Source organism: Erythrolamprus reginae, chromosome 8, assembly GCF_031021105.1.
Source record: "Erythrolamprus reginae isolate rEryReg1 chromosome 8, rEryReg1.hap1, whole genome shotgun sequence".
NCBI classification, from domain to species: domain Eukaryota; kingdom Metazoa; phylum Chordata; class Lepidosauria; order Squamata; family Dipsadidae; genus Erythrolamprus; species Erythrolamprus reginae.
The window spans coordinates 12,585,020-12,611,496 of NC_091957.1; the positions used below are offsets into that span (position 1 = coordinate 12,585,020).

Below are 26,477 nucleotides of genomic sequence, written 5' to 3' on the forward strand. Positions count from 1 at the left end.
TAGCTGTTTTATTATTGGATTGTCACATGCTGTTTTTATCATTGTTGTTAGCCGCCCCGAGTCTACGGAGAGGGGCGGCATACAAATCCAATAAATTATTATTATTATTATTATTATTATTATTATTATTATTATTATTATTATTCATCTGGCTAGCGTCCTTAGTCTGGTCAGCTTCAGCACATTGTTTTATCCCCTGGTTAGGGCTTTTAAAAAAACTTGATTCGGAGAGAGTAACAATGAAAGAGCTTGCAAGCCAGTAAGAGCTGGGAACATCACTGGCACCTGAAAAGAAAGATTAGGAGCAAGTAGAGCAATGGAAAAAACCCTGGAAAGACTTAGGGCTTGGAAAACATTCTTCGCAGAGAGTAACAGTTAAAGAGCTTGCAAGGTGGTAAGAGCTGGGAACATCGTTAGCACCTGGTTAGGGCTGGAAAGAAACATTTGGAGCATGTTAGACCAATGGGGGGGGGAACCTGCAAAGACTTAGGGCTTGGAAAACATTCTTCGCAGAGAGAAACAATGAAAGAGCCTGCAAGGTCAGAGCTGGGAAGATCGTTAGCAGCTAGTTAGGGCTGGGGGAAAAAAAAGCTACATTCAGAGTATAAGACGCACCCAAATTATCAGCCTGTTTTAGGGAAGAAACAGGTGTACCTTATACTCCAAAAAATATGGTACTTATTTATTATTCATTTATTTATTTATTTATTAGATTTGTATGCCGCCCCTCTCCGAAGACTCGGGGCGGCTAACAACAATAAAAAAGACAATGTAACAAATCTAATATTAAAAATAATCTAAAAAACCCCAATTTAAAGAACCAATCATACATGCAAGCATACCATGTATAAATTCTATAAGCCTAGGGGGAAGGGAAAATTTCAATTCCCCCATTGCCTGACGACAGAGGTGGGTTTTAAGGAGCTTACTTGTATTCTTTAGTTTTATTTCAAATTGTGAGAGATCTTACAATTTATAAGTATTTAAGTTATTATTATTATTATTATTATTATTATCATCATCATCATTATCGGTATTATTATTATTATTATTATTATTATTATTATTGCAGAAAATTACGCGGGCCTCTTCCAGCGAGGACTGTTTCTTTGACCTTCTGAGCAAATTCCAGAGCAACCGGATGGAAGACCAACGGTGTCCTTTGGAAGACTCCCAGAGAGAGCTGGAGGAAGCAGCGGCTACCCCTGTTCCTTCCCTGGAAGAAGCACAGAGTAAGTAGCCCAATCTTAATAAGTAAGGGTAAGGGGGCGAAGCACTAATTGAGAGGGATCTTGGAGTCTTAGTGGATAACCAATTAAATAAAAGACAACAGTGTGCAGCAGCAACGCCGCAAAAAAGCCAATACAGTCCTAAGTTGCATTAACAGAGGGATATAATCAAGATCAAGGAAGGTATTAATACCATCTATAAAGCTTTAGTAAGGCCACACCTAGAGTCCTGCATCCAGATTTATTTGTTTGTTTGGTTGATGTTCTGCTCTGTTATTTTATTCTAAATTTGTTTGTTTTATATCATGTTTTATTTTAAATTTGTTTGTTTTATGTCATGTTTTATTTTAAATTTGTTTAGTTATGTTATGTTTGTTATGTTATGTTTTATGTTATGTTATGTTATGTTTGTTATGTTATGTTATGTTATGTTATGTTATGTTATGTTATGTTATGTTATGTTATGTTATGTTATGTTATGTTATGTTATCTCCGGGACCGCCTTCTGCCGCACGAATCCCAGCGACCGGTTAGGTCTCACAGTGTTGGCCTTCTCCGGGTCCCATCGACTGAGCAATGTCGTTTGGTGGTACCCAGGAGAAGAGCCTTCTCTGTGGCAGCCCCGACCCTCTGGAACCAGCTCCCCCCAGATATCAGAGTTGCCCCCACCCTCCTTGCCTTTCGCAAGCTCCTCAAAACCCACCTCCGTCGTCAGGCATGGGGGAATTGAAATTTCCCTTCCCCCTAGGCTTATAGAATTTATACATGGTATGCTTGTATGTATGAGTGGTTCTTTAAATTGGGATTTTTTAGATTATTTTTTAATATTAGATTTGTTTTCATTGTCATTTCATTGTTGTTAGCCACCCCGAGTCTTCGGAGAGGGGCGGCATACAAATCTAATAGATAGATAGATAGATAGATAGATAGATAGATAGATAGATAGATAGATAGATAGATAGATAGATAGATGATAGATAGATAGATAGATTAAAAAATAAAATAAATAAAATAAATGTTATGTTATGTTTTATGTTATGTTATGTTACGTTTTATGTTATGTTATGTTTGTTATGTTATGTTATGTTGTTATGTTATGTTATGTTATGTTTTATTGATTGGTTGATTGGGTCTGTATGCCATGCCTCTCCAAAGACTCGGGGCAACTTACAGCATATAGAACAGTGGTTCTCAACCTGTTGGCAAAATGTTGGCAGCAGACAGCATGAAGCCAAATAAATTAAGGCGTCACTTAAACACATTACACCCCAATCACTCTAATAAGCCGGTAGAGTTTTTTCAGCGAAAACGTGCTGAATATTGCAAACAGTCACCTGGCGGAGAATTGAAGGAGGGGGTGTGAAATGTTTACTTCTTCCTGGGGGCGGGGGGCGGGTGTAACAGAAAATAATTGAGAAACACTGGTGTTCTGTGGGGCTCTCTGGTAGACTTCTCCCAAAAATTCACGGGTACAAATTTCAGACACACACACGTTTGAAAATTCAAAACAATGTTCTTTATAAGGAAAAGTCACTTAAACTAAGCCCTCTTTTGGTATAGCAAAGAACACTTGTCTCCAAACAAACTGGTAATTTGTACAAGTCCCTTATCAGTTCTGTGATACTTAGCTTGCAGCTGTGAGGCAATTCACAGTCCTTCTTCTTTCACAAAGTGAAACACACTTTGCCCTGGTTTAGTTTCAAAGCGGGGGAAAATCAGCACACAAAAGGTCAAAGTCAGTAAAGCAGTCACGAAACACAACGATCAGATAATCCTCCACAATGGTCAAACCCACAGGCTGCTATTTATAGCAGCCTCACTAATTACCACAGCCCCACCCAACCACAGGTGGCCTCCTTTTCTTTGATAATAATCTCTCAGTTGTTGCTGCCTATGCATTGCTCTCCGCATGCGTGGCCGTATCATTAACTCTTGTTCTGAATCCAAGGAGGAGCTAGATAATTGATCTCCTTCTGAGCTGTCTGCCACACTCTCCTCCTCCCTGTCACTCATGTCTTCTTGGTCAGAGGAGCCTTCATCAGCAGATTCCACCGGGGGTAAAAGAGGCCTGCAGCATGTGGATGTCTCTCCCACATCCACAGTCCTTGGGGCAGGAGCTGGGCCAGAGCTAACCACAACAACTGGGCTAGAGGCATTTGCAAGGGAAAAGAGTTGGCAGCTGCAGGCAAAATTATCAGAGTTGCTCCATGTCTTGAACACATCACCATCACCCTGATCCATGCACCCACCATGGATGTGTGCTCACCAACGCCACCTACTGCTGTGCTGGAGGGCTTGCCCAGGCTCACCTCTTGACTGGTTTCTCTCCCAGCTCAGTCCATGGCCTCCCTGCAGACCGAGGAGCTCTTTGACCTCATTGCCAGCTCCCAGAGTCGGCGGCTCGACGACCAGCGTGCCAGCGTGGGGAACCTGCCCGGCCTCCGCATCACACCCAGCAACCTTGGTCACCTTCGCATGGACGGCGAGGCTCAGGAACCCGGTGATGAATTCTTCAACATGCTGATGAAATGCCAGGTGGGTTTGTTGCCTCTCCTTTCCCTTCCTACCATTGGCACGAACATCTCCTGATTAGCATGAATTGTTTTGCCCTAGCTACGGACCATTTCTCCACTGGTCCTTCTCTTCACTGAGATTGTTCAAACTTATATTTAATTAATTAATCACTACTAACAAACTGGCTTACTAGTGTTCACACACAAATAAATCTTAAATCAGTCTTTTCTTGGCAAAAAACAGCTGTTAATGTTGTTTTTAATAGAAAACATTGTTTTTATTACTATTGTTAGCCGCCCCGAGTCTGCGGAGAGGGGCGGCATACAAATCCGATAGATAGATAGATAGATAGATAGATAGATAGATAGATAGATAGATAGATGATAGATAGATAGATAGATAGATAGATAGATAGATAGATTAATTAATAAATAAATAAAAAGTGAACACAAGAACAAGGGGGCACGATCTGAGGTTAGTTGGGGGAAGGATCAGAAGCAACGTGAGAAAATATTATTTTACTGAACGAGTCGTAGATCCTTGGAACAAACTTCCAGCAGACGTGGTTGGTAAATCCACTGAATTTAAACATGCCTGGGATAAACATAGATCCATCCTAAGATAAAATACAGGGAATAGTATAAGGGCAGACTAGATGGACCATGAGGTTTTTTCTGCCATCAATCTTCTATGTTTCTATGTTAATTATACAGCATTAACAGGTGGCATAAGTCCACAAAGTAATAAAGCAAAGTAAGGTAATTAGTCCTGGATATCGTAGGAAGCTTACGAAGTTTGGCAAGATGCCTGAAATCAGTCCACAAAACAGAAGCCAATACAGATAAGCTGAGCAGAGGCTTTCCAAACAAGAGGCATATCAACGAACAAAGTATTAAACGAGTTGCTTCCTGCAGTGTTTTTTCTGGCTCTGTCATTTTTTAAGTAGGCTTGAGGAGTGGCCAATTAAGCCCCAAGCCTACTCCCAAGGAGACCTCCTCCCGAGTAACCATTCTTGCCTTTTGGCAGCTCTGCATGTTCCTGCATTAAGAAGAGGCTCCTCCTCTTCTTCCTTCTCCTCCTCCCACCCAAATTTCGAGCTGTTATTTCTTTCCTAATGGGTTTCCATGCATTATTTGCTTTTGCATTGATTCCTACGGGGAAAATTGCTTTTACTTACAAACTTTTCTACTTAAGAACCTGGTCACAAAATGAATTAAGTTCTTAAGTGTTCTGTCGGGCTCTCTGGTAGAATCCTCCCAAAAATTCACAGGTACAAATTTCAGACACACACACGTTTGAAAATTCAAAACAATGTTCTTTATAATGAAAGTTCACTTAAACCAAGCCCTCTTTTAGTATAGCAAAGAGCACTCGTCTCCAAACAAACTGGTAATTTGTACAAGTCCCTTATCAGTTCTGTGATACTTAGATTGCAGCTGTGAGGCAATTCACAGTCCTTCTTCTATCACAAAGTGAAACACACTTTGCCCTGGTTTAGTTTCAAAGCAGGGAAAAATCAGCACACAAAAGGTCAAAGTCAGTAAAGCAGTCATGAAACACAACGATCAGATAATCCTCCACAATGGCCAAACCCACAGGTTGCTATTTATAGCAGCCCCACTAATTACCACAGCCCCACCTAACCACAGGTGGCCTCATTTTCTTTGATAATAATCTCTCAGTTGTTGTTGCCTATGCATTGCTCTCTGCATGCGTGGCTGTATCATTAACTCTTGTTCTGAATCCAAGGAGGAGCTAGATAATTGATCTCCTTCTGAGCTGTCTGCCACACTCTCCTCCTCCCTGTCACTCATGTCTTCTTGGTCAGAGGAGCCTTCATCATCAGATTCCACCGGGGGGCAAAACAGGCCTGCAGCATGTGGATGTCTCCCCCACATCCACAGTCCTTGGGGCAGGAGTTGGGCCAGAGCTAACCACAACATTAAGTAGAGGTACCACTGTACTTTATAAATTATGCTCTAAAGCAGGTACATATAACATGTTGTACAATGTAGCATCCATTTCTGGGATATACATATTACCTTCCCCCTTTACAGCAGCTTTCTGTCCATCAGCCTGACTAACCCACATTTTCCTTGCTGGTTTCAAACCAGAAAACACATGTGGATCATTAACAATATGTTGGCTTGACCCACTGTCCAAAGAGGCTTGAGAATCACTCCATGTTCACTGATCAATTCTGCTACCTTGTCAGTTTCCGGTTGCCCTTGCTTACAACCTCTCATCACTTTGTAAGTCAGCCTCCACACTGCTTGCTTGCTTTGGCTGCCATAGAAATGGGGGGAGGTGGAAGTTTAGATATTTGGGATGAGGGGGGTCAGGTCTTTCTTTCCTGGATTTTGAACAGAGGCAGATCTGACATTACAGCTATTAAATCTACGTACCCTGACAGTTTCATTTTCACACAGAGCCTGGTGGTATAGATGCATTTCTCTCTAAACAATCATACAATTTGTAATGTACATAGATTTGTAATGTACATAGATTTCAGAATTGTGTCATGAAAATCAACGGGTTAAATAAATATTCCTGGTTTATATCTCATGGTTACTGTTCTGCCGGCGTGTCCCAACTGCCCGTAATTACAGGGTAATTAGTCCAGGAAGACACACACCACACGATAGAAGGAAAACCAAAAGTCTTTATCAACAGAAAAGCAGAAAAAACTCCCTTTTTAAATATCAAAGGGATTTTCTGGTACACACAAGGCACAGGTTAATGCAATCCAATTTCTCACCCAGTAACTGGGAAATTGAGTCCAAATTCCAAAGTCCAGAAAGTCCACACACAGTCTTGAACAGAGAAACAGCAAAACCATGATCTTGACGAACTATGAATCAGATAAACTTCCACAAGGCTAAACCAGCGCGCTGTTCTTTTTATCTGTAGCACTAATTACAGCAGCCCCACCCAACCACAGGTGGCCTCACTTATCTCCTGTAATAATCCTTCAGTTGTTCTCTCCTATGCATCACTCTACGCATGCGTGGATCTGTCATAAGTTCTTGTTCAGAATCCAGGGATGATAAGGATGATTGATCTCCTCCTGGGCTGTCTGCCAAACTCCCCCCTTCCCTGCTACTCATGCTTCCTTCATCAGAGGAGCCTTCGTCAGGAGATTCTATCAGGAGCAAAACAGACCTGTGGCATGTGGATGTTTCCCCCACATACACCTCCACATTCCTGGGGGAAGGAGCTGGGCCAGAGCCAACCACAACAGTTACTATGAAATTGTGTAAATGCATCAATGCAGTGCATATTATCTCAGCTATTTATTTATTTTATTCAATTTTTATGCCACCCTTCTCCTTACACTCAGGGCGGCTTACAACATGTTAGCAATAGCATTTTTTAACAGAGCCAGCCTATTGCCCCCACAATCCGGATCCTCATTTGACCCACCTCGGAAGGATGGAAGGCTGAGTCAACCTTGAGCCAGTGATGAGATTTGAACCGCTGACCTTCAGATCTGCAGTCAGCTTCAGTGGCCTGCAGAACAGCACTCTACCTGCTGCGCCACCCCGGCTTGGATTCATTGAATGAGTTTACTAGAAATGTAAATATTGCAGATTATTATTATTATTTTTTTTAAATCATCCATTTTTACCCACCCCTGTTTTCTGCAGTCCTCCCGCCTGGATGACCAGCGCTGCGCCCCGCCCCATTCCACCCCCCGCGGCCCCACGGTGCCCGATGAGGATTTCTTCAGCCTCATCCAGCGGGTCCAAGCCAAGCGCATGGATGAGCAGAGGGTGGACCTGACTTCTGGCGAAGAAGATCAAGCCGAGGATTGAGCACCAGATCGGCAGCAAAGGCCCAGCTTCAGTTAAGCCGGAGCAAGCGTCCCCGCGAAGGGAGGGACTTCTGGAGGCTGTCCCCAGCTGAAGATCTGAACCGTGGCACTCAGCTCATTCCTGGGGGAAGAGGCAACACCTCCCTTCTGCACTTTCTCCCCCTGGAAAACATGGCACTGGCGAGAATGGCAGGCAGAATGGGTGGGCCCTTTCCTGCTGACCAAGAGGCTTGCAGGCCAACTGGGCGAGATCAGCAAGGGTGAGGCATCTTCCCTGCTTGAACTTCGGCTATGAAAACCAGGCTGAAGAACTGAGGAAGGGGCAGGTCTGTATCAAGAGATCTGGATCAGGGCCACGGCCCAAGGGGCTGATGGAGGGGTTGACACTCCCCCAAGTCAGGTTGTTCTATGTCTCTGCCTCCTTAGGCCCGTATCCTGTGCCAAACCGTCAGCCGACTTGGGAATATGAATTGATGACCGTTAGTGACTCTGTGTGTGTGTGTGTGTGTGCAAGCCTTGCTTTCAAAATATGCTTTTTGGTGCCCTTTTATCTCAGGCGCAATTTGATGCTAAGATGCTAGAGAGGAGGCAGAGGGGACCAAACATCCACGGTCAAGCTGTACGGTTTCTTTTAGCCAGTGGAAATTGGGTGGAACACATAATTACAGATCACCTTTGACTTAACGGCCACAATTGGGTTCAGAATCATGTCCGGTGGCCGTTTTGTTCAGGGACTGCAATCCCGTTGCAGTGCTTGGACAGGTTATTAAGCAGAACTGGGGAGGGGGTTTTTTGGGGTAGGGGAGAGCCAGTGCAGGTTATTAGGCTGTCCAATATGCAGAATAATAATAATAATAATTTATTGGATTTGTATGCCGCCCCTTCGCAGACTCGGGGCGGCTAACAACAATAATAAACACAACATGTACAATCCAATAATAAAAAACAACCAAAAACCCCTATTATAAAACCAAACATACACACAGACATACCATGCATAACTTGTAATGGCCTAGGGGGAAGAGCTATCTCAACTCCCCCATGCCTGGCGGTATAAATGAGTCTTGAGTAATTTGCGAAAGACGAGGGTGGGGGCTGTTCTAATCTCTGGGGGGAGTTGATTCCAGAGGGCCGGGGCCGCCACAGAGAAGGCTCTTTTCCTGGGGCCCGCCAAACGACATTGTTTAGTCCACGGGACCCGGAGAAGGCCAATTCTGTGGGACCTTATCGGTTGCTGGGATTCCTGCGGTAGCAGGTGGTTCCGGAGGTACTCTGGTCCATTGCCATGTAGGGCTTTAAAGGTCATAAGCAACACTTTGAATTGTGACCGGAAACTGATCGGCAGCCAATGCAGGCCACGGAGTGTTGTAGAAACATGGGTGAATCTAGGAAGTCCCACGATGGCTCTCGCTGCCGCATTCTGCACGGTCTGAAGTTTCCGAACACTTTTCAAAGGTAGCCCCATGTAGAGCGCGTTGCAATAATCGAATCTCGAGGTGATGAGGGCATGAGCGACCGCGAGCAATGACTCCATGTCCACCCATCTCAGGCCAGAGGAGCCTTTCGGTGATGCTCCCCCTCTCGTCCGCCTGGGTTTCTCTCTCTGGCACAGTGTATGGAAGGCAGCCTCGCGCCGGGCATATGGGAGGTGCATGCTCCTCCTCGCTGCCTCAAAGTCCCTCTTTTTTTTTTTAAGCCTTAAAGTTTTGGATTTTTTTGATTCCCCTCATCTCACCTTCTTCCTTCGGCAGCGACTGTCCTCCTCCTCTCCTTCCTCCTCCTCCCACCCAAATTCCGAGCTTTTATTTCTTTCCTAATGGGTTTGCACGCATTATTTGCTTTTACATTGATTCCTATGGGGAAAATTGCTTCTACTTACAAACTTTTCTACTTAAGAACCTGGTCATGGAATGAATTAAGTTCTTAAGTAGAGGTATCTGTGTGTGGCAAGGCCTTCTTACTGAGGCTTCCTTGCATCGCTCTCCAAGCAGTCTCCATTCCCATGAGCCTGAAGAAGTTTTTGAAGTTCTGCATGCTCAGTTCATGGGCCAGAGATTAAGTTAGGAGGCTGCAGGTGGAAAAGCCACAGGGTCCTTATGGGCGATCAAAAGGTCAAGCAGGGTGCGGAGCGTTGAATTTTCATTACATGGCCACGGGGGCAATGGGCATAACCTCAGGAACAGGTTAAGGACTGCCATAATGAATAGTTAAATGCGGGCTACCTCTATAGCTATTGCGGCCATCACAATAATGATATTTATGGTAACCCATTGAAGGATTTTCAGGCAAAGCAATAAAGATTTTAGCCAGCCTCTGGCCCTCTTTTAATCTGGTTTTCTTGAAGGTAAAGATGAGGGGTTTGGGGGGGGGGTTGGCTTATCGTGGGGTGTTGGTTTGGCGCTTATTCCTCAATTTAATCAACAGCTGTGGAATTAGACAAGTTTGTTGCCATTCCCCTGGGCAATTGACTTGGATATTTTTGCCTGGTTTCCCTACTTGTGCGGAAGTTTCCAAATTCCTGTCTTTTGAAGAGATATTCTATGGTGCCCACCCACCCCCCAACAAAATCAGGATTTTGATTGCATCCTAAAAGCATCTTGGTGGAGCAGTGGTTAGAGTGCAGTACTGTAAGCTTCTTCTTCTTCTTACTGCTGGCTGTAGTTCACCAGTTCAAATCTCAGTAGGCTCAAGGTTGACTCAGCCTTCCATCCTTCCGAGGTGAGTAAAATGAGGACCCAGATTGTTGGGGGCAAGAGGCTGACTCTGTAAACTGCTTAGAGAGGGCTGTAAAAGCACTGTGGAGTAGTATATGTCTATTATATAAGTGCTATTGCTATGCTATTGCTACCTGCCTTTTCATAAAAGATGCTTGTTGGAATAGATGCTTCCCAACTCCTGATTCTTTTGCCTTTTGAACATCTCAAAAACATTCAAAACCCTCTCAATAAACGCCAAAGTCTCCAGTGTGTTTTCAATCCTCTTTCCAATCAGGAATCTTTGCTGCCACCCATAATTGTGTACAGTGTTCCCTCGATTTTCGCGGGGGATGCATTCCGAGACTGCCCGCGAAAGTCAAATTTCCGCAAAGTAGAGATGCGGAAGTAAATACACTATTTTTGGCTATGAACATTATCACAAGCTTTCCATTAACACTTTAAACCCCTAAACTGGAATTTCTCATTCCCTTAGCAACCATTTAGATTATTACTCACCATGTTTATTTATTAAAGTTTATTTTAAAAATATTTATTAAAGGCGGACGAAAGTTTGGCAATGACTTATGACACCATCGGGCGGGAAAAACCATGGTATAGGGGGGAAAACTACAAAGTATTTTTTAATTAATATTTTTGAAAAACCGTGGTATAGCCGTTTTGCGAAGTTCGAACCCGCGAAAATCGAGGGACCACTGTATACCATGACCACAGAAAAGGTCCAGAGAAGGGAGGCCCCGATAACCCCACAGTCCTAGACCTGAACCAGATCAATAAAGCTTTTGGCCAATGTATGGGACCCAAAGGTCCCAATGGGAACCAGGTCAGGCCATGTGCTTTACATTCAGTGAATGCAGCAGGCTGTACTTTACGGGTGCTTATTCCCCCAACCAATCTATGCAGAGCTTCCCACCATAGGGAGGAAAAGGGGCCTTCATGCAACCTGCTTCTTGAGCAAAAGAGTCCGGGCTCTTGGTGGAGAAGGAGGGAGGAGAACCCCATCACTTGTAGTCATGGGATTCCAACGGCGGCAGCTCAGAAACCCTGGGAATTATAGTGAACGGCTGGCTCTGCTTCCCTTTCTCCATCCTGTCCATCAAATGTCCAGCTAGATTAAAAGAAGGACCAAGGTGGGGGATTGATTACCTTCCTGGGTGAGAATCTCCCAAATCAGTATCAGCAAAAGTATCTTTGATCATATACTACAAAGCGTCCAGTGGTAAAGAATGTGCCCTGACTCTGAGAGGCTTCAAGGGGTACCAGATCCCCCTTCTGGGCATAGCCTTTTTCCGCAGAGGCCATGGCCATGCCAACTGCTGGGGAAAACATCCCCACCCTTTGCTTTGTGCCACAATAAGTGTGTCCGTGCCACAAGGCCAAAGCTCCACTCCTCTGCTGCAGAGAGGAAGGACAGCTGGTGGAGAAGGCCAGTCCTGTCCCTTTCTCCAGACCAAAGCGGGAAAATGCTGTTGCAGGGTTCATCTTGGCTGGTATACTTGAATGTATGAACTAATGTATTGTTTCTGAAGTGTCTTCTCTTGTGATTTGTCGAAAGGGCAGATGAGGAAAGGAAGCAAAGAGTTTTAATTCTTCCCCTTCCCTCTGAAAAGTCAAAGAGCTGTCAAATTAATTCAAAAGACAGAGATCTTGGAGTAGAGAGAAAATAAAGTTGTTGAATGAACTTTTTGTGAGCAAAGTTCTTTAGAAATTATTTTCTCAATCGCCCAGGACTAATGCAGATTTTGGAAGAAATTACAGGCACAATATAAAAGTACAAGATGCTGTTCTATCCCAGTGACGACACCCCCACCCCCCCCAGGAATTAGGAACACACATACGGATTCTACAACATTTAAGCATTGAGTGGTGAGGCTGGGTTTTTTAAAACTTCAGGAAATCTGACAAATAAGTCTGTTCGGTGCCAGATGCTAATTAGAGTCTCAACAACGGGCCAGAGTCCAGCATAAACCAAAACAAACAGGTCATTTCTTTGATCACACAGATCTCCTTCACAGACTTACTACTGAATTGGCAGGAAGCAGATATAATTAGTCCAAATTGCCAGTTTGTTAATCATCATTGAAACAATAATGACCAAGAGAGAAGTCCAAGCAAACAGCTGGAACAAAATAAAAATTGACTTCCACACTGAATCATGATGTGACTAAGCCTTAAATAGTCTAAGGGGGCATCCAATTGTTCGACAAATCTATTCACACAGAGAACTTCTCTTGCTTAACCATTCCTGCCTACTAGCAGCTCTGTGCACCTTAGCATCAAGAAGAGGCACCTCTTCTCCTGAGTCACTCATGTGCACCTCGGGAGATGCAGAAGACCCTGGTTGGCTTTCAACCTCTGACACCACATACTCTCCAAGGTCCTTGCTATCGGACTCATGTGCCAGGTGCACAGGCCTATGGTACCATGCCACAACCATCTCCTGATCCTCAGGATCACTGACCGGCTGCACAAGATGCGGACAGGCCATCACAGATGCCTCTTTCCATCAACATCCAAAGTATGAAGCATAAACAGAGTCAACCTGAAATTCCAGTACATGAGAGCAAAGATGACATTGCTGCCATTACTGAAACATGGTGGGATGAAACACAGGAGAATTAAAATTTTGCGAAACAGGCCTAATAAAAGAGGTGTGTCAGGAATTAAAAATCCCTCCAGACTATACAGATTGAGTTCATTAAGTCTTTCCTGATATGTTTTATGCTTAAGACCTTCCACCATTCTTGTAGCCCGTCTTTGGACCCATTCAATTTTGTCAATAGCTTTTTGTAGGTGAAGTCTCCAGAACTGGACACAGTATTATTCCAAATGTGGTCTCACCAGCGCTCTATACAGCGGGATCACAATCTCCCTCTTCCTGCTTGTTATATCTCTAGCTATGCAGCCAAGCATTCTACTCGCTTTCCCTACTGCCTGACCACACTGCTCACCTATTTTGAGATTGTCAGAAATCACTACCCCTAAAGCCGTTATAGAAACGGTCCTTTCTAAAGCCTTGGCTGCCCTTTAATTCTAGGACATAATAAGATTTTTGATAGGACGATGCAGCAAGCCCCTTCCTCCTCTCCCCCTCGGGATATTTCTTAGTTAGTTAGTGTAACCTGTTGGATCCATCGGTCACCAGGGGAGGATTTGATGGTTTCTGCCCAAATTAGAGCCTCAGAACTCTTCTGTCTGGGTTCCCCCAGACGTTAACACCAACTAAAAAGAGTAGCCAGACACGCTAGTAAAAAGCAAAGTCATTTAATATCTTTGAAAACAAACACAGATAACAAAAACTGTTCTTACAAACTGGAATGCTGTGAAGCTTCACAGAAGAGTCACGACGGCCAGACAATACAACAAGCTTCTTGCTGGCACACACACCACTGTAGATAATAAAACCCACGCCTCCCCCAAGTTTTCAGCCTTCGAGGCCACAAGCCAGAATCACAGACGCCAAGAATCGAAGCAAGGTCACAGGACTCCCAAAAGATAACTCTCCACAATACAGGAAGGGCGGGCCTGCCTTTTCAACCTTTCTGAGGAGAACCACACCCAAAACCAGCTGTTGCCTATTAGGGATGGAAATACCTGGCTAATTGTCCCCTTCGTTGTGCTGCCCTTCTCTGCCCCATATCTATGATGGCTTGTGCGTTCTCATCTAATGACTCCAGGCTGCTTGCTGGGGAGAGCTCCCCCCCGGGGGTCTCAGACTGTTCCCCCTCCTCCTCGTCCTGATATTCCTGTTCCCCGTCTGCCTGGTTCTCCTCCTCCTCCTGTTCCTCGTCCTCCCCCTCTGAGCATGGAGCTGGCAGAGTTCCAGCCGTTCCCTGAGGAGCCTCAGACTGAATCACAACAAGAACCAGCTGCTCATGTAGTCTGGCCAAGATGCTCTAGACCAGCGGTCACCAACTGATGGTCTGGAGAAAACATATTTGCATTTTTTTCATTGCACTAAATCTGGGGTCCTCAAACTATGGTTCCTAGGAGAGATATGTGAAATGAACATTTGTGTTGCTGCAGAGTCTTCCCCCTTTGGAGTCTTTTTCTGTGAGTTGGGGTGGGGGAAAGAAATTCCGACTTGGGGTCTGCTTCACCTTCCTGGTGTGGGGCTTTGGGCAAAGGCTGGAGAGAAGTGCCATATTATTGGTCCGCGGGGTTTAAAATTATAAAATTAATGGTCCCTGAGGTCCCAAAGGTTTGGGACCCCTGCTGTAGATACCCACATTCAAATTTTCTAAGTTTGGTGGTATTGAGAAGAGCTGGATTTCGGGGGATTTGTCTGTTGTCTGAAGTCCAGCCTTCATTACTTCCTGGTTGTCCAAGCTATCCTATTATTTCCTCCTCTCTGGGGCAATCATGGTTCCAGCTGAACCCCTTCCTGAAGGAGAATATGGAACCAGAAACTTCCCTCTCAAAGATTACTGCTCCAGTCAACTACCACAATGAAAACCTGGCCCAGTTTGAACCCCTCAAATTGACAGCGTTCCAGTTGTTTTAGTTGGAGACTTTGGCCTGCCACAAATACTATTTCACAAGTTTCAAGGAAGGACAAATGATCAAGTCCACCTTTTGCAGTAAAAACTAAGGATATCTTTTTTATCAAATAATCTCAGTTTACTGTTAAACTAGTTGAAACTAACCTAACTGAATGGCATCCACAATTTATTCTTGTACAATGTATTGGGTGTAGAGATTGATTTATGACTAACCTTCCAAATTAAAAAATATGGCATGGACAAAATTACTGCCTGTAGCTTGTGTTGATTTTAAATACACATTTGATTCCATTTTGAGAAAAATCATTATGAGGAATTTGGAAAATACAGTAGAAATAGTTTTCTCCTTCAGCAATTGTATGAAATGTGCTGATCCTCGAATAGTCTTGCAGGGCTATATTTTGACCTCCACCTTCTTTAAGGAGCACCTCCACTCCTTGACAGGCAAATGATCATCTCTTACATATACAGTGATACCTCATCTTACAAACGCCTCATCATACAAACTTTTCGAGATACAAACCCGGGGTTTAAGATTTTTTTGCCTCTTCTTACAAACTATTTTCACCTTACAAACCCACCACCGATGCTGGGATGCCCCGCCTCTGGAATTCTGTTGCCAGCGAAGCATCCGTTTTTGCACTGCTGGGATTCTCCTAAAGCTCCCCTCAATGGGAAACCCCACCTCCGGACTTCCGTGTTTTTGTGATGCTGCAGGGGAATCCCAGCAGTGCAAAAATGGGCGCTTTGCTGGCAACGGAAGTCCGGAGGTGGGGTAGCAAGGGGAGCCTCAGTGAAATCGCAGCATCGCAAAAACACAGAGGTCCGGAGGTGGGGTTTTGAGGACTTCGGTGTTTTTGTGATGCTGCGATTTCACTGATGCTCCCTTCGCTGGGAAACCCCACCTCCAGACTTCCGTTGCCAGCGAAGCACTCATTTTTGCGATGCTGGGATTCCCCTGCTGGGATTCCCCTGCAGCATCACAAAAACACAGGAGTCCGGAGGTGGGGTTTCCCATGGAGGGGAGCCTCAGGGAAATCCCAGCAGCGCAAAAACGGGCGCTTCAGCTGACAAAAGGGGTGAATTTTGGGCTTGCACGCATTAATCGCTTTTCCATTGATTCCTATGGGAAATACTGTTTTGTCTTACAAACTTTTCACCTTAAGAACCTCGTCCCGGAACCAATTAAGTTTGTAAGACAAGGTATCACTGTACTTGCCTCAATCCATGGGTCCCAATTCTCTTCTCCTTTGATATGCTGAGGATATGACTAGTATCTCACAAATATTTCTTGGCCTTGGAGAACAACAACAACAACAGAGTTGGAAGAGACCTTGGAGGTTTTCTAGCCCAGTGATTTCCAAACTTGGCGACTTTAAGACTTGTGGACTTCAACTCCCAGAATTATCCAGTCAGCATAGCATAGCATAACTGGCTGGAGAATTCTGGGAGTTGAAGTCCACAAGTCTTAAAGTTGCCAAGTTTGGGAACCACTGTTCTAGTCCAAGCCCCTACTTAGGCAGGAAACCCTACACTACTTCAGACAAATGGTTATCCAACATCTTAAAAACCTCCGGTGTTGGAGTATTCACAACTTCTGGAGGCAAGCTGTTCCACTGGTTAATTGTTCCATTCATTTACTCTCTCTCTCCAGTGGATCCTTTGATGTTTATAAAGGTTGCTCGTCCAACTGAAGCTCTTTCCACACTCCAGACATTTATAAGGTTTTTCTCCTGTATGAATCTTTTGATGTACATCAAGGTTGCTCCTATGACTGAAGCTCTTTCCACACTCTTCACATTTATACGGTTTTTCTCCTGTGTGAAGTGTTTGATGTTTATAAAGTTTTCCCAATACACTGAAGCTCTTTCCACACTCCACACATTTATAAGGTTCGCCTCCCATATGAATCCTTTGATGTACATTAAGGTTGCTCCTCTGACTGAAGCTCTTTCCACACTCAACGCATTTATAAGGTTTTTCTCCCGAGTGAATCCTTTGATGTACATCAAGGTTGGTCCTCTGAGTAAAGCTCTTTCCACACTCAAAACATTTATAAGGTTTTTCTCCCGAGTGGATTCTTAGGTGAATTTTAAGATGGTAATTTCTTTTAAAGGATTTTTTACATTTTGGGCATTGATACTTCTTTCCTACCTCACGGATCCTTTGGGACCTCCTGAAGGACTCTCTACCCTCCAGGCATTTATTCTGTTTCTCTCCCCAGGGGATCCTTTGATGTCTATGAAGGTTGCTCCTGCGGCTGAAGCTCTTTCCACACTCCACACATTTATAAGTTTTTTCTCCCACATGAATCTTTTGATGTTCATCAAGATTGCTCCTCCGACTAAAGCTCTTTCCACACTCCACACACTTATAAGGTTTTTCTCCTGTGTGGATTCTTAGATGTTGATTCAGACTTGTTCTCCGAATGAAGCTCTTTCCACACTCCAGGCATTTATAAGGTTTTTCTCCCGTATGAATCCTTTGGTGTACATAAAGGTTGCTGTTATCACTAAAGCTCTTACCACACTCCTGGCATTTATAAGGTTTTTCTCCTGTGTGGATTCTTAGATGTTGATTAAGACGTGCTCCCTGAATGAAGCTCTTTCCACACTCCATACATTTATAAGGTTTTTCTCCTGTATGAATCCTTTGGTGTATATAAAGGTTGCTGTTATCACTAAAGCTCTTACCACACTCCTGGCATTTATAAGGTTTTTCTCCTGTGTGGATTCTTAGATGTTGATTCAGACGTGCTCCCTGAATGAAGCTCTTTCCACACTCCAGGCATTTATAAGGTTTTTCTCCTGTATGAATCCTTTGGTGTACATAAAAGCTGCAACTGTGACTAAAGCTCTTTCCACACTCAAAACATTTATAAGGTTTTTCGCCTGAGTGGATTTTTTGGTGGCTTTCAAGATGGTCCTTTTTTTTGAAGGATTTTTCACATTCTGGGCATTGATATTTTTTCTCTTCCTCCCGGATCCTTCGAGGCTTCCTGGGGCTTCTAAAGGATCCTTCACCTTCCAGGCATTTGTTTGGTTTCTCTCTCCAATGGATCCTTTGATGTTTATAAAGGTTGCTGGTCCAACTGAAGCTCTTTCCACACTCCAGACATTTGTAAGGTTTTTCTCCCGTATGAATCTTTTGATGTACAGCCAGGTGGCTCCTCCAATTGAAGCACTTTCCACACTCAAAGCATTTATAAGGTTTTTAGCTTGAGTGGATTCTTAGGTGGCTTTCAAGATGGTCAGTTCTTTTGAAGGATTTTTCACATTCCGGCCAATGATGTTTCTGTCCTGCCTCCTGGATCCTTTGGGGTTTCTTGGGTCTTCCACCCTCCAGGACCATCTCGGAGTCTCCGCCTATTTCCTCCTCCCCGCCTCGTCCTCCAGGTGGCCTCCTTTCCTGGGGTCCTCCTGGGCTCATCCCTCCTGCAGCCTGAGAGTCTCCCGGACTTTCCCCGCAGTCTCCCGGGAAAACCTCACAGGGACCGGGCATGGCTGCTCCGCGGGTCCCACTCTCCTCCTCTTGGCCGACACTTCGTTCCCTGGCTGGGATCCTCTGTCCTCCTGCAGGGAAGAAAGAGAGGCGGGTCACAGCTGCCTCCCTTTACCCTCAGGGGAGGCCCAGGCCGAAGCCTCCGCCTCTGACGGGCCTTCCGGATTTATTTATTTAATTCAATACACAATGAGGGTTTTAGTGTGTGTGTGTGTATATATATAAGAAGGAATAGAAAAGAAGATATAGGAATAGAACATATCAATGAAAGAATAGAAAAAGAGATATAGGAATGGAAGAAAGGTATAGGAGATATACTGTACCTATACAGGGGACGGAAGGCACTCTAGTGTACTTATACTCGCCCCTTACTGACCTCTTAGGAATCTGGATAGGTCATCCATAGATAATCTAAGGGTAAAGTGTTGGGGGTTTGGGGATTCCAGCCTCTCCCACCCAGATTATACTTCGGCCTCCTTGTCCCGCCTCCCGCCTTCGTTCTCCGGGAGACCATCCCAAACTGCAATTCCCAGCAACCGCTGCGCCGAACCTACACCATCCGGGCTCTTCGGTGGCCAAACGCGCAGCTCTATCGTTGCCCGTTGTTTTACCGGAAGTGGAAACTGGCCCTACCTTTGCTCTTTTCCGGGGTAGAAGGCCGAAGCACCGCCTCTTCCTCTGCGGGGACCGCCCCAAATGGTCCTCCTGCGAATCGTCGCCGTCCCCAGAGCGACCAATCGTCATCCACCTTCCTTCAATGAGCCAAAGGGCGCTTGCGCAATGGCGATATGGTCCCGGGGGAAGAGGGCTGGGGGAGGGGAAGGGGCTCCCTTTGGTCTTTGGGGTCCGATCTCCCCCCGCACCGTTTGCCTCCTCCCCACATCCCGGCAGAAGGAGGTTCTGGGACTGCGGCTTCTCTCCTCCCCACCCTGGGTCTGTCCCAAGGCAAGGCGGGCAGGGGGGAGTTCTGGGGGGCATCCAGGTAGGTGGAGCTGAAAAGGCTCCGCTTCCTCCTGGGGGGCTTCGGGCAGGATCCTCCGTGGCCTCCAGGCAGCGGCATCGAGGGGGCTCCTCCCTGCAGCTCCTGACTCCCCCTTTTCCACTTCCTGCCCCCCCCCAAGACCCTTTTGCAAATCTGCAGCCACGGGGGGATCCCCCCAGTACCCCCCTTAATATGTGGACCCCCCCGAGGCTGAAGCCTCCAGGAAGGCGAACCTTTTCCCTTCGTTGCCCCTCTGGAAGTTAGGCCCCTTCAAGTACACCCCCCCCGCTCTGCCCCCCCCCTTCAATCCGTCCCGCCCTCCCCAGGAAGAGAGACCCGGGGATGAAGGGCCTTCACCGCCCTGGGGGGCTTTTCCTATTTAATAGGGCGCCCCAAGGCTGGAGGGGTTCCTGGTCTTGCTGCTCTCTTCCACTGCAGCGTTTCATCGGCTGGGAGATCATCTTGAAGGGACAGTTTCATAAGTGTTTAAACTGATAGGTGACCCATCCCGCCAAAAGCAACTTTTAAGGTTTGAAATAATGTTAATGTTGTTTTTGCACTAATATCTGAGATCTCATGCTGGAACTCACTGAGCTTTTCAGGGTGTTTTTAGGCGTATGTAGAAAGTTCCCTTCTCAGCTAATAGAACAGAGCTGGAAGGGGCCTTTGAGGTCTTCTAGTCCAACCCCCTGCTGAAGCAGCAGACCTTATCCCAAACATGCTACTTCAATGGGAAACTGGGCTTTGTTCTACCTTTAAGATGTTTTATTTCTCAGCCAAGAAGTGCAGTTTGGGACAGCCGCTCTTCTGGCTCAGCCTTCCTCACAGGGTTGTTGTTGGGGGAAGAGACAAGGAAGGTGTTGTCACTGCTAGAAGGGGGTGGGGCTCCGAGAGCTCCAAAGACCCCTCAGTTCAACCCTCAGCTACAAATACAATATTCTCCTTTATTGGGTTGCCTATGTTCTCTGGCTTATTTGCAAAATTAATAAAGGAAACATCCAAATAAATAAACTTGCTCTATTTGATTCACAAATGTCTTTTTCATTAGCAACTACATGGCCTCTCTTTTGAGGAAGCTAGCCTGATATATACATTTGTATTTAGTGCAAGCCCAAATTCTGCATTTACTAAGCCTTGACCTATGCCCCATATATATAGTTATGCTTGATATGTATTTAGGGTACAAAAGCACAATTTGCTTATAATCTATGCCGTGCTTCCGGTGGAACATAGCTGCGCTGAAAACGCAAAAGGACATGAAGACGGGAAAAGGACATGCTTTGATGGTGAGAAATAATGGGAGGGTGCTCACCTGAGATGATAGAACTCAAAAGGTTTTTCAATGCAGCTCATAAATCTGATAAATCCAATGATACACAAGGCTACTGATAAGCAGCTTTTATTTCTAGCTGGAAAGAAAAACTGGGCGACCCTTAGTCTTCCACCTTAAGAACAGGCAGGAGAAAAGCAGGCACATTCAAAAAGAATCCTTTTTGTCAGATTTCTTATAGTCTTACACAGCTTTCAATAACTGTCATAGTGGTAGGACCATTATTTCATCACAAACCTCATTTTGCGAACAATGGACTTTAGAAGGGGAAAGAAATACATTTTCTGCCATGTAACAGAGCTTTGTTAGAAGTTAACATTAATCTCTCTAATTAGATTGCTGATAATACACATTTTAAGTTATAGCAAACAAGCTAAATCCACATTTTGCATTTCACAAGTTACTTTATCCTACAGATAAAACAAAACACAAAATAGCCTGGCAACACAAAGGGTGCGATGGGAAGTTGGCCCAGAGCTACATTGATATGTAGAGCTTCCCTTGACAGAGGCAGTCTATATCCAAAAATCTACCTTTTGTGCAAAAAGATGAGAAATGGGCAGCTTGAGTTATTTGTCTAGTTGCCTCCTCAAGACATTTGCCTGGCATTGGTGTACAGGGAGTGGGCAAAAAAATGGAAACACTTTGCAGCTCTTCCGTGGAATCGATTTGTGAAGCTCCCTTCGAACAGTTTTTGTGGAAACTGGGTTCTGCACGTGTCTATTGAGCTCTGCAGTGATTTTAGGAGCTGCGGTCTTGCGATCCGCTCTAACAATTCCCTTTAGAGTCCGACAGTCTCTCTCAGACAACTTCGAATTTCAACCAGACCTGTGCTTGGATGAGGATGTTTCCCCTTCTCTTTCAAAAGCAGTCATTACTTTTGAGACATGACCTTTTGAAACAGCAAACATTCGGGCACTTTCTGTTACACTAGCGCCTGCCATTCGAACACCAACAATTTGGCCTCTTTGAAAATCTGAGAGGTGTGCCATTTCTAGAAGGTTATAATCAATTTCCTTGAATTTCTGTTTTAAAAAAGGTTTAAAAAAATATCATATAGCAGAATTTAAAAAAACATTAAAATATGTCAAGTTTTGATTGATTTGAACATGTTCAAACATGGTGCCAAAAAGTCAAGTGTTTCCTGTATGTCAAAAAGGAAGAGCGGGTGAGATTTGATAGGCACCTGTGATCTCCATAGTAATTCTGATGGCTTTATGACCTCATGAATGCAGGCTAAACTGTCAGTAACTTTCAGTTATCAGAATGAAGATGCTATCCAAGAGGTAAGTTGGTTTCAGAAGGGCTCCTGGACTCTGGGAAATCTTTGGCAGGATTATTGTGAAATTTGCATTGGAAACTTTGTCAGGGTTATTGTGAATTTTGCATTGGAAACGTGAAATTTGCATTGAAAGCTATATAGTTTTTTAAATAAAGATGGGGCAGCAAGAGTTCTTTCTCTAGAAGGCTCTTTTATTTTTTCAGAGTATCAAATGTAATTATTTACTCCACACTATATTACAGAACAAGCCACCAACCAAACAACCACTACCAGACCACACTATACTAAACTACTAAACCAAATCAGCAAATCAGACCAGATCACCCACACAAAAGATGCATCACTCTGATTTTGGACTGCGGGGGGAGCGTTGAAAGCATTTCACTCCTCATCCAAGCAGCTTTCCCAGTTTTGACTAAGACTGACAGCTCTTCTGTGGATGCGGCTTTATAGCAGCCTATAAAGGGGAGCCAGTTTGGTTTAACAATTAAGGCACCAGGGTAAAAACAATAGACCCTGTGTTCAAGTGTGGGACAGCCACCTCATAGGTCGTTGTTGGGGAAAGAGAGAAGGGGCTCCTTGATGCTCTCTGGGCTTGTTTTCTTGCAAACATTTCGTTTCCCTAAACCAGCTACCTTCATCATTTGTGAGAAAAGTTTTTATAAGTGCAGCCATGTTTTTATATGGCCATTTTATTTTATAATCATGTTGAACTTTTGTAAATGTAAAATTGTAATGCTGCAAAATTGACTTTTTGCCTTCACTTTCTGATAAACAAACAAGATACAGTATATAGAGAGAGCCAGGGTGGTGCAAAAAAGGAAACTAAGTATGTAAATAACAAAAAAGTGAAATATTTAGGGATTCATCTAATAGATGGATGTATGAAAATTAATGTAGGTAATTATTATAGACTAAAGAAACAAAAAAGAAAAAGATCTGGAAAAACAGAATAATCTTCAACTATCACTGATAGGAAGAATATCATGAGTAAAGATGAACATATTGCCATGATTCTTTTTTTTTATTTGCAACAATACCACTAAGATTAGAGGAAAACTTTTTTACAGTAAATAAAATGATGCTGAAGTTTATATGGCAAGGGAAAAAAGCGAGGGTTAATACAAAGATGCTGAGCGCTTTGCAAACACACTTCCCCCCCCTTTCCCCCCGACCCCCTAGGAGCACTCTGCAGACTTCCCAAACCCTCATTTTGTGAAAAACGTACGTAGTTTTTAGTGAAGCTCTTTCTCCACTCCAGGCATTTATGTGGGTTTTTTTCTAGTGTGAATCATTTGATGTCCGTACAGATGTCCTCTCCTACTGAAACACTTTCCACACTCAAGGCATTTATGTGGTTTTTCTCCTGAATGGATTTTTTGATGCAGGTAAAGGTGTCCTCTCTGTTTGAAGCTCTTTCCACACTCAAGGCATTTATGAGGCTTTTCTTCTGAGTGGATTTTGTAATGCCGGTAAAGGTATCCTGTGTGACTGAAGCTCTTTCCACACTCAAAACATTTATGTGGTTTTTCTCCTGAGTGGATTCTTTGATGCAGGCAAAGTTTTCCTCTCTGACTGAAGCTCTTTCCACACTCCAGACATTTATGAGGTTTTTCTCCGGTGTGGATTATTAGGTGGCCTTCAAGAGTGTATTTTGTTCTGAAGGATTTTTCACATTCTGGGCATTCGTATTTCTTCTCTCCTGTGTGGATCCTTAGATGCCTTTCAAGGTTTCCACTTTTTTTGAAGGATTGTTCACATTCCGGGCACTGATATTTCTTTCCTTCCTCCTGGATCCTTTGGGGATTCCCGGGTCTTCCGAAGGACTCTCCCCCCTCCAGGGCCGTCTCGAGAGCTCCGCCCGTTTCCTCCTCCCCGCATCGCCCTCCAGGCAGCCTCCTTCCGCGGGGTCCTCCTGGTCTCATCCCTCTTGCAGCCCCGGAGCCGTCCGGCCTTTCCTCGCCGTCTACCGGGGAAGCCGCGCTGGGACCGGACAGGGCTGCTCCGCGGGAGTCCGCTCTCTTACTTCCCCTCCTTTCGGGCGGCGCTTCCTTCCTTCCCCAGCCGGGCTCCTCCGTCCTCCTGCAGGTGAGAAAGAGAGGCGGGTCACGACTGCGTTCCTACTCCTCATGGGAAGCCCAGGCCGAAGCCCCCGCTTCTCACGAGCTTTCCGGGCATACTGGAGGCGGACCGGCCTCCCTCCCAGGGTCCAGCCTCCCCGCACTCCCTCCACCCAGACTAGGCCTTGGGCTCCTTCTCCTGCCCGCTTTCTTATTTCCCAGGCCTTCCTTTTCCCGAGTGACCCTCCCAAACTGCAACTCCCCCCCCTCCAGCATCCCCTGTGGGGAACCTGCCTCAGCCGGGTTCTTCTGTGGCCGAGTTGCGCAACTCCTTCGTTGCCCGTTGTTTTCCCGGAAGTGAAGACTGGCCGTGTCTTTGCTCTTTTCCGAGGAGGAAGGCCGAAGTACCCGCTTTTTCCGCTGCAGGGACCGCCCCAAACAGTCCTCCTGCCAATCTCCGGCCAATCGGCGACCGTTTCTTTCAATGAGCCAGAGAGCGCCTGCGCAGTACCGATATGGTCCCGGGGAAGAAGAGTGGCGTGGGGTATGCTCCCTTTGGTCTTTGGGGTCCGATCTCCACTTTGCGCCATCCCCGCGTCCCAACAGAAGAAAGTTTAGAGGCCCTTCTAGGGCTGCGGCTTTTTTTCTCCCCATCCTGGGTCTGTCTCTAGGCAAGGCGGGGAGTCTGGGGGGGTATACAAGCAGGTGGGGCTGAAGGGGCTCCACTTCCTGCCCCCCCCAAAGACCCCTTTGCAAATCTGCAGCCACGGAGGGGGAGGAAATCCCCCCAGGAACCTCCCCCCCTTAATATGTGGACACCCCCCCTCGGCCTCTGCTGACCCGCATCTCCTCTATAACCTTCATCATGTATTTTACTAGGTGTATATAAATATATACCCACTAAAACTCTCATTGTGTATTGGACAAAATAATAAATAAGCCTCCAGGAAGACAAACCTTTTCCTTCCGTTGCCCCTCTGGAGGTTGAGCCCCTTGCAGTCCCCCCCCCCTGAATGCGCCCTTCCCTCCCCAGGAAGATCTGATGGAATTTTCCTATTTAATAGGGCGCCCCAAAGGCTGCAGGGGTCCCTGGTCCTGCTGCTCTCTTGCACTGCAGCTTCTCCTCGGCTGGGAGATTATCTTGAAGGGACAGTTTCATAAGTATTTAAACTGATAGCTCAGCCATCTCACCAAAAGCAACTTTGAAGGTTTGAAATAACGTTAATGTTTTTGCACTAAATACCTGAGGGGATCTGATGCTGGCGCTCACTGAGCTTCTCAGGGTGTTTTTCCGCATATGTAGGAAGTTCTCAGCTAACAGAGCTGAAAGGGGCCTTTGAGGTCTTCTAGTCCAACCCCCTGCTCAAGCAGCAGACCTTGTCCCAAATGTGCTATTTCAATGGGGAACTGGGCTTCGTTCTACCTTAAAGATGTTTCACTTCTCAGCCAAGATGATTCTTCAGTACCAAAGAAGCTCCTTGGATGAGCAAAGTGCCTTCAAAGGAAAACCAGAAAATTGAATTGACACTTGAAAAAGCACCTTTTGGGACAACCATTACATGGATGATGGAGACTCTCCCTAGGTATTCAGGAGACTGTCTACTATTCCAGACTAGCAGGAAAATGCTGCCTTTGGAGGAGTTGAGAGGCTCTTTCTTGGCTTTTATGTTCATTTTCTGCTCTTATTAAAGGGTGCGCTTGTAAAAATGTTATTCTTACATACGTATCCCACACTTGAAATCATGTATTTTATTTTCCTTAGGATAGGGTGCTTTTTATATATCCCCAGAGGAAGTTAGGGCCGAGGTGAAGACGTTAATCATAACAAAAGTCATGTGATCTATTTTCTTCCATAGGGTATTAGGAAGCGAGTACAATGGAGTCTGCAGCATGACTGCAATATATATCCTCATTTTCTGTTGGGTCTTCCCTTGGGAACAGCCTCACCCCAAGGTCTTCCTCCTGTATGAAATCTGATTCTGTATCCTGGATTCCATCTTTTCATTTAGGGAAATATCTTTGCTACAGTAATAAATGGCCTCTAAATAATCATCCCACTCAGATTAGATTAGATTAGATTTATTGGATTTATATGCCGCCCCTCTCCGAAAACTCGGGGCGGCTCACAACAATAATAAAAAACAGTACACAATAGCAAATCCAATGCCCACCAATCTAATTACAATTTAAAATTAGTAATTTCATAAAACAATCCCAATATATATAAAAAACAGGCACACAATCAATCAACAAAACAGCATGGGCAAGGGGGAGGTGTTTTAGTTCCCCCATGCCTGACGGCAGAGGTGGGTCTTAAGGAGTTTACGAAAGGCAGAGAGGGTGGGGGCAATCCTAATCTCAGGGGGGAGCTGGTTCCAGAGGGTCGGAGCCCCCACAGAGAAGGCTCTTCCCCTGGGTCCCACCAGACGACATTGTTTAGTCGACGGGACCCGAAGAAGGCCGACTCTGTGGGACCTAACTGGTCGCTGGGATTCGTGCGGCAGGAGGCGGTCCCGAAGATATTCTGGTCCGGTGCCATGAAGGGCTTT

The 26,477-nt window shown here is 45.1% G+C and overlaps 1 protein-coding gene and 1 pseudogene across 1 annotated transcript in view; one reads left to right on the forward strand and one right to left on the reverse strand.

Annotated features, from left to right (window-relative positions):
• Nucleotides 1–8,532, forward strand: part of GPSM1 (G protein signaling modulator 1) — an 82,781-nt gene extending 74,249 nt beyond the window's left edge. The window contains exons 12-14 of the mRNA XM_070758881.1: nt 1,073–1,232; nt 3,562–3,764; nt 7,391–8,532. Of these exons, the coding sequence (XP_070614982.1) occupies nt 1,073–1,232; nt 3,562–3,764; nt 7,391–7,558 (531 nt within the window). The 3' untranslated portion in view covers nt 7,559–8,532. The remainder of the gene's footprint in view (nt 1–1,072; nt 1,233–3,561; nt 3,765–7,390) is intronic.
• Nucleotides 8,533–16,249: 7,717 nt separating this feature from the next.
• Nucleotides 16,250–24,189, reverse strand: LOC139171091 (zinc finger protein 850-like; annotated as a pseudogene).
• Nucleotides 24,190–26,477: the final 2,288 nt, after the last annotated feature.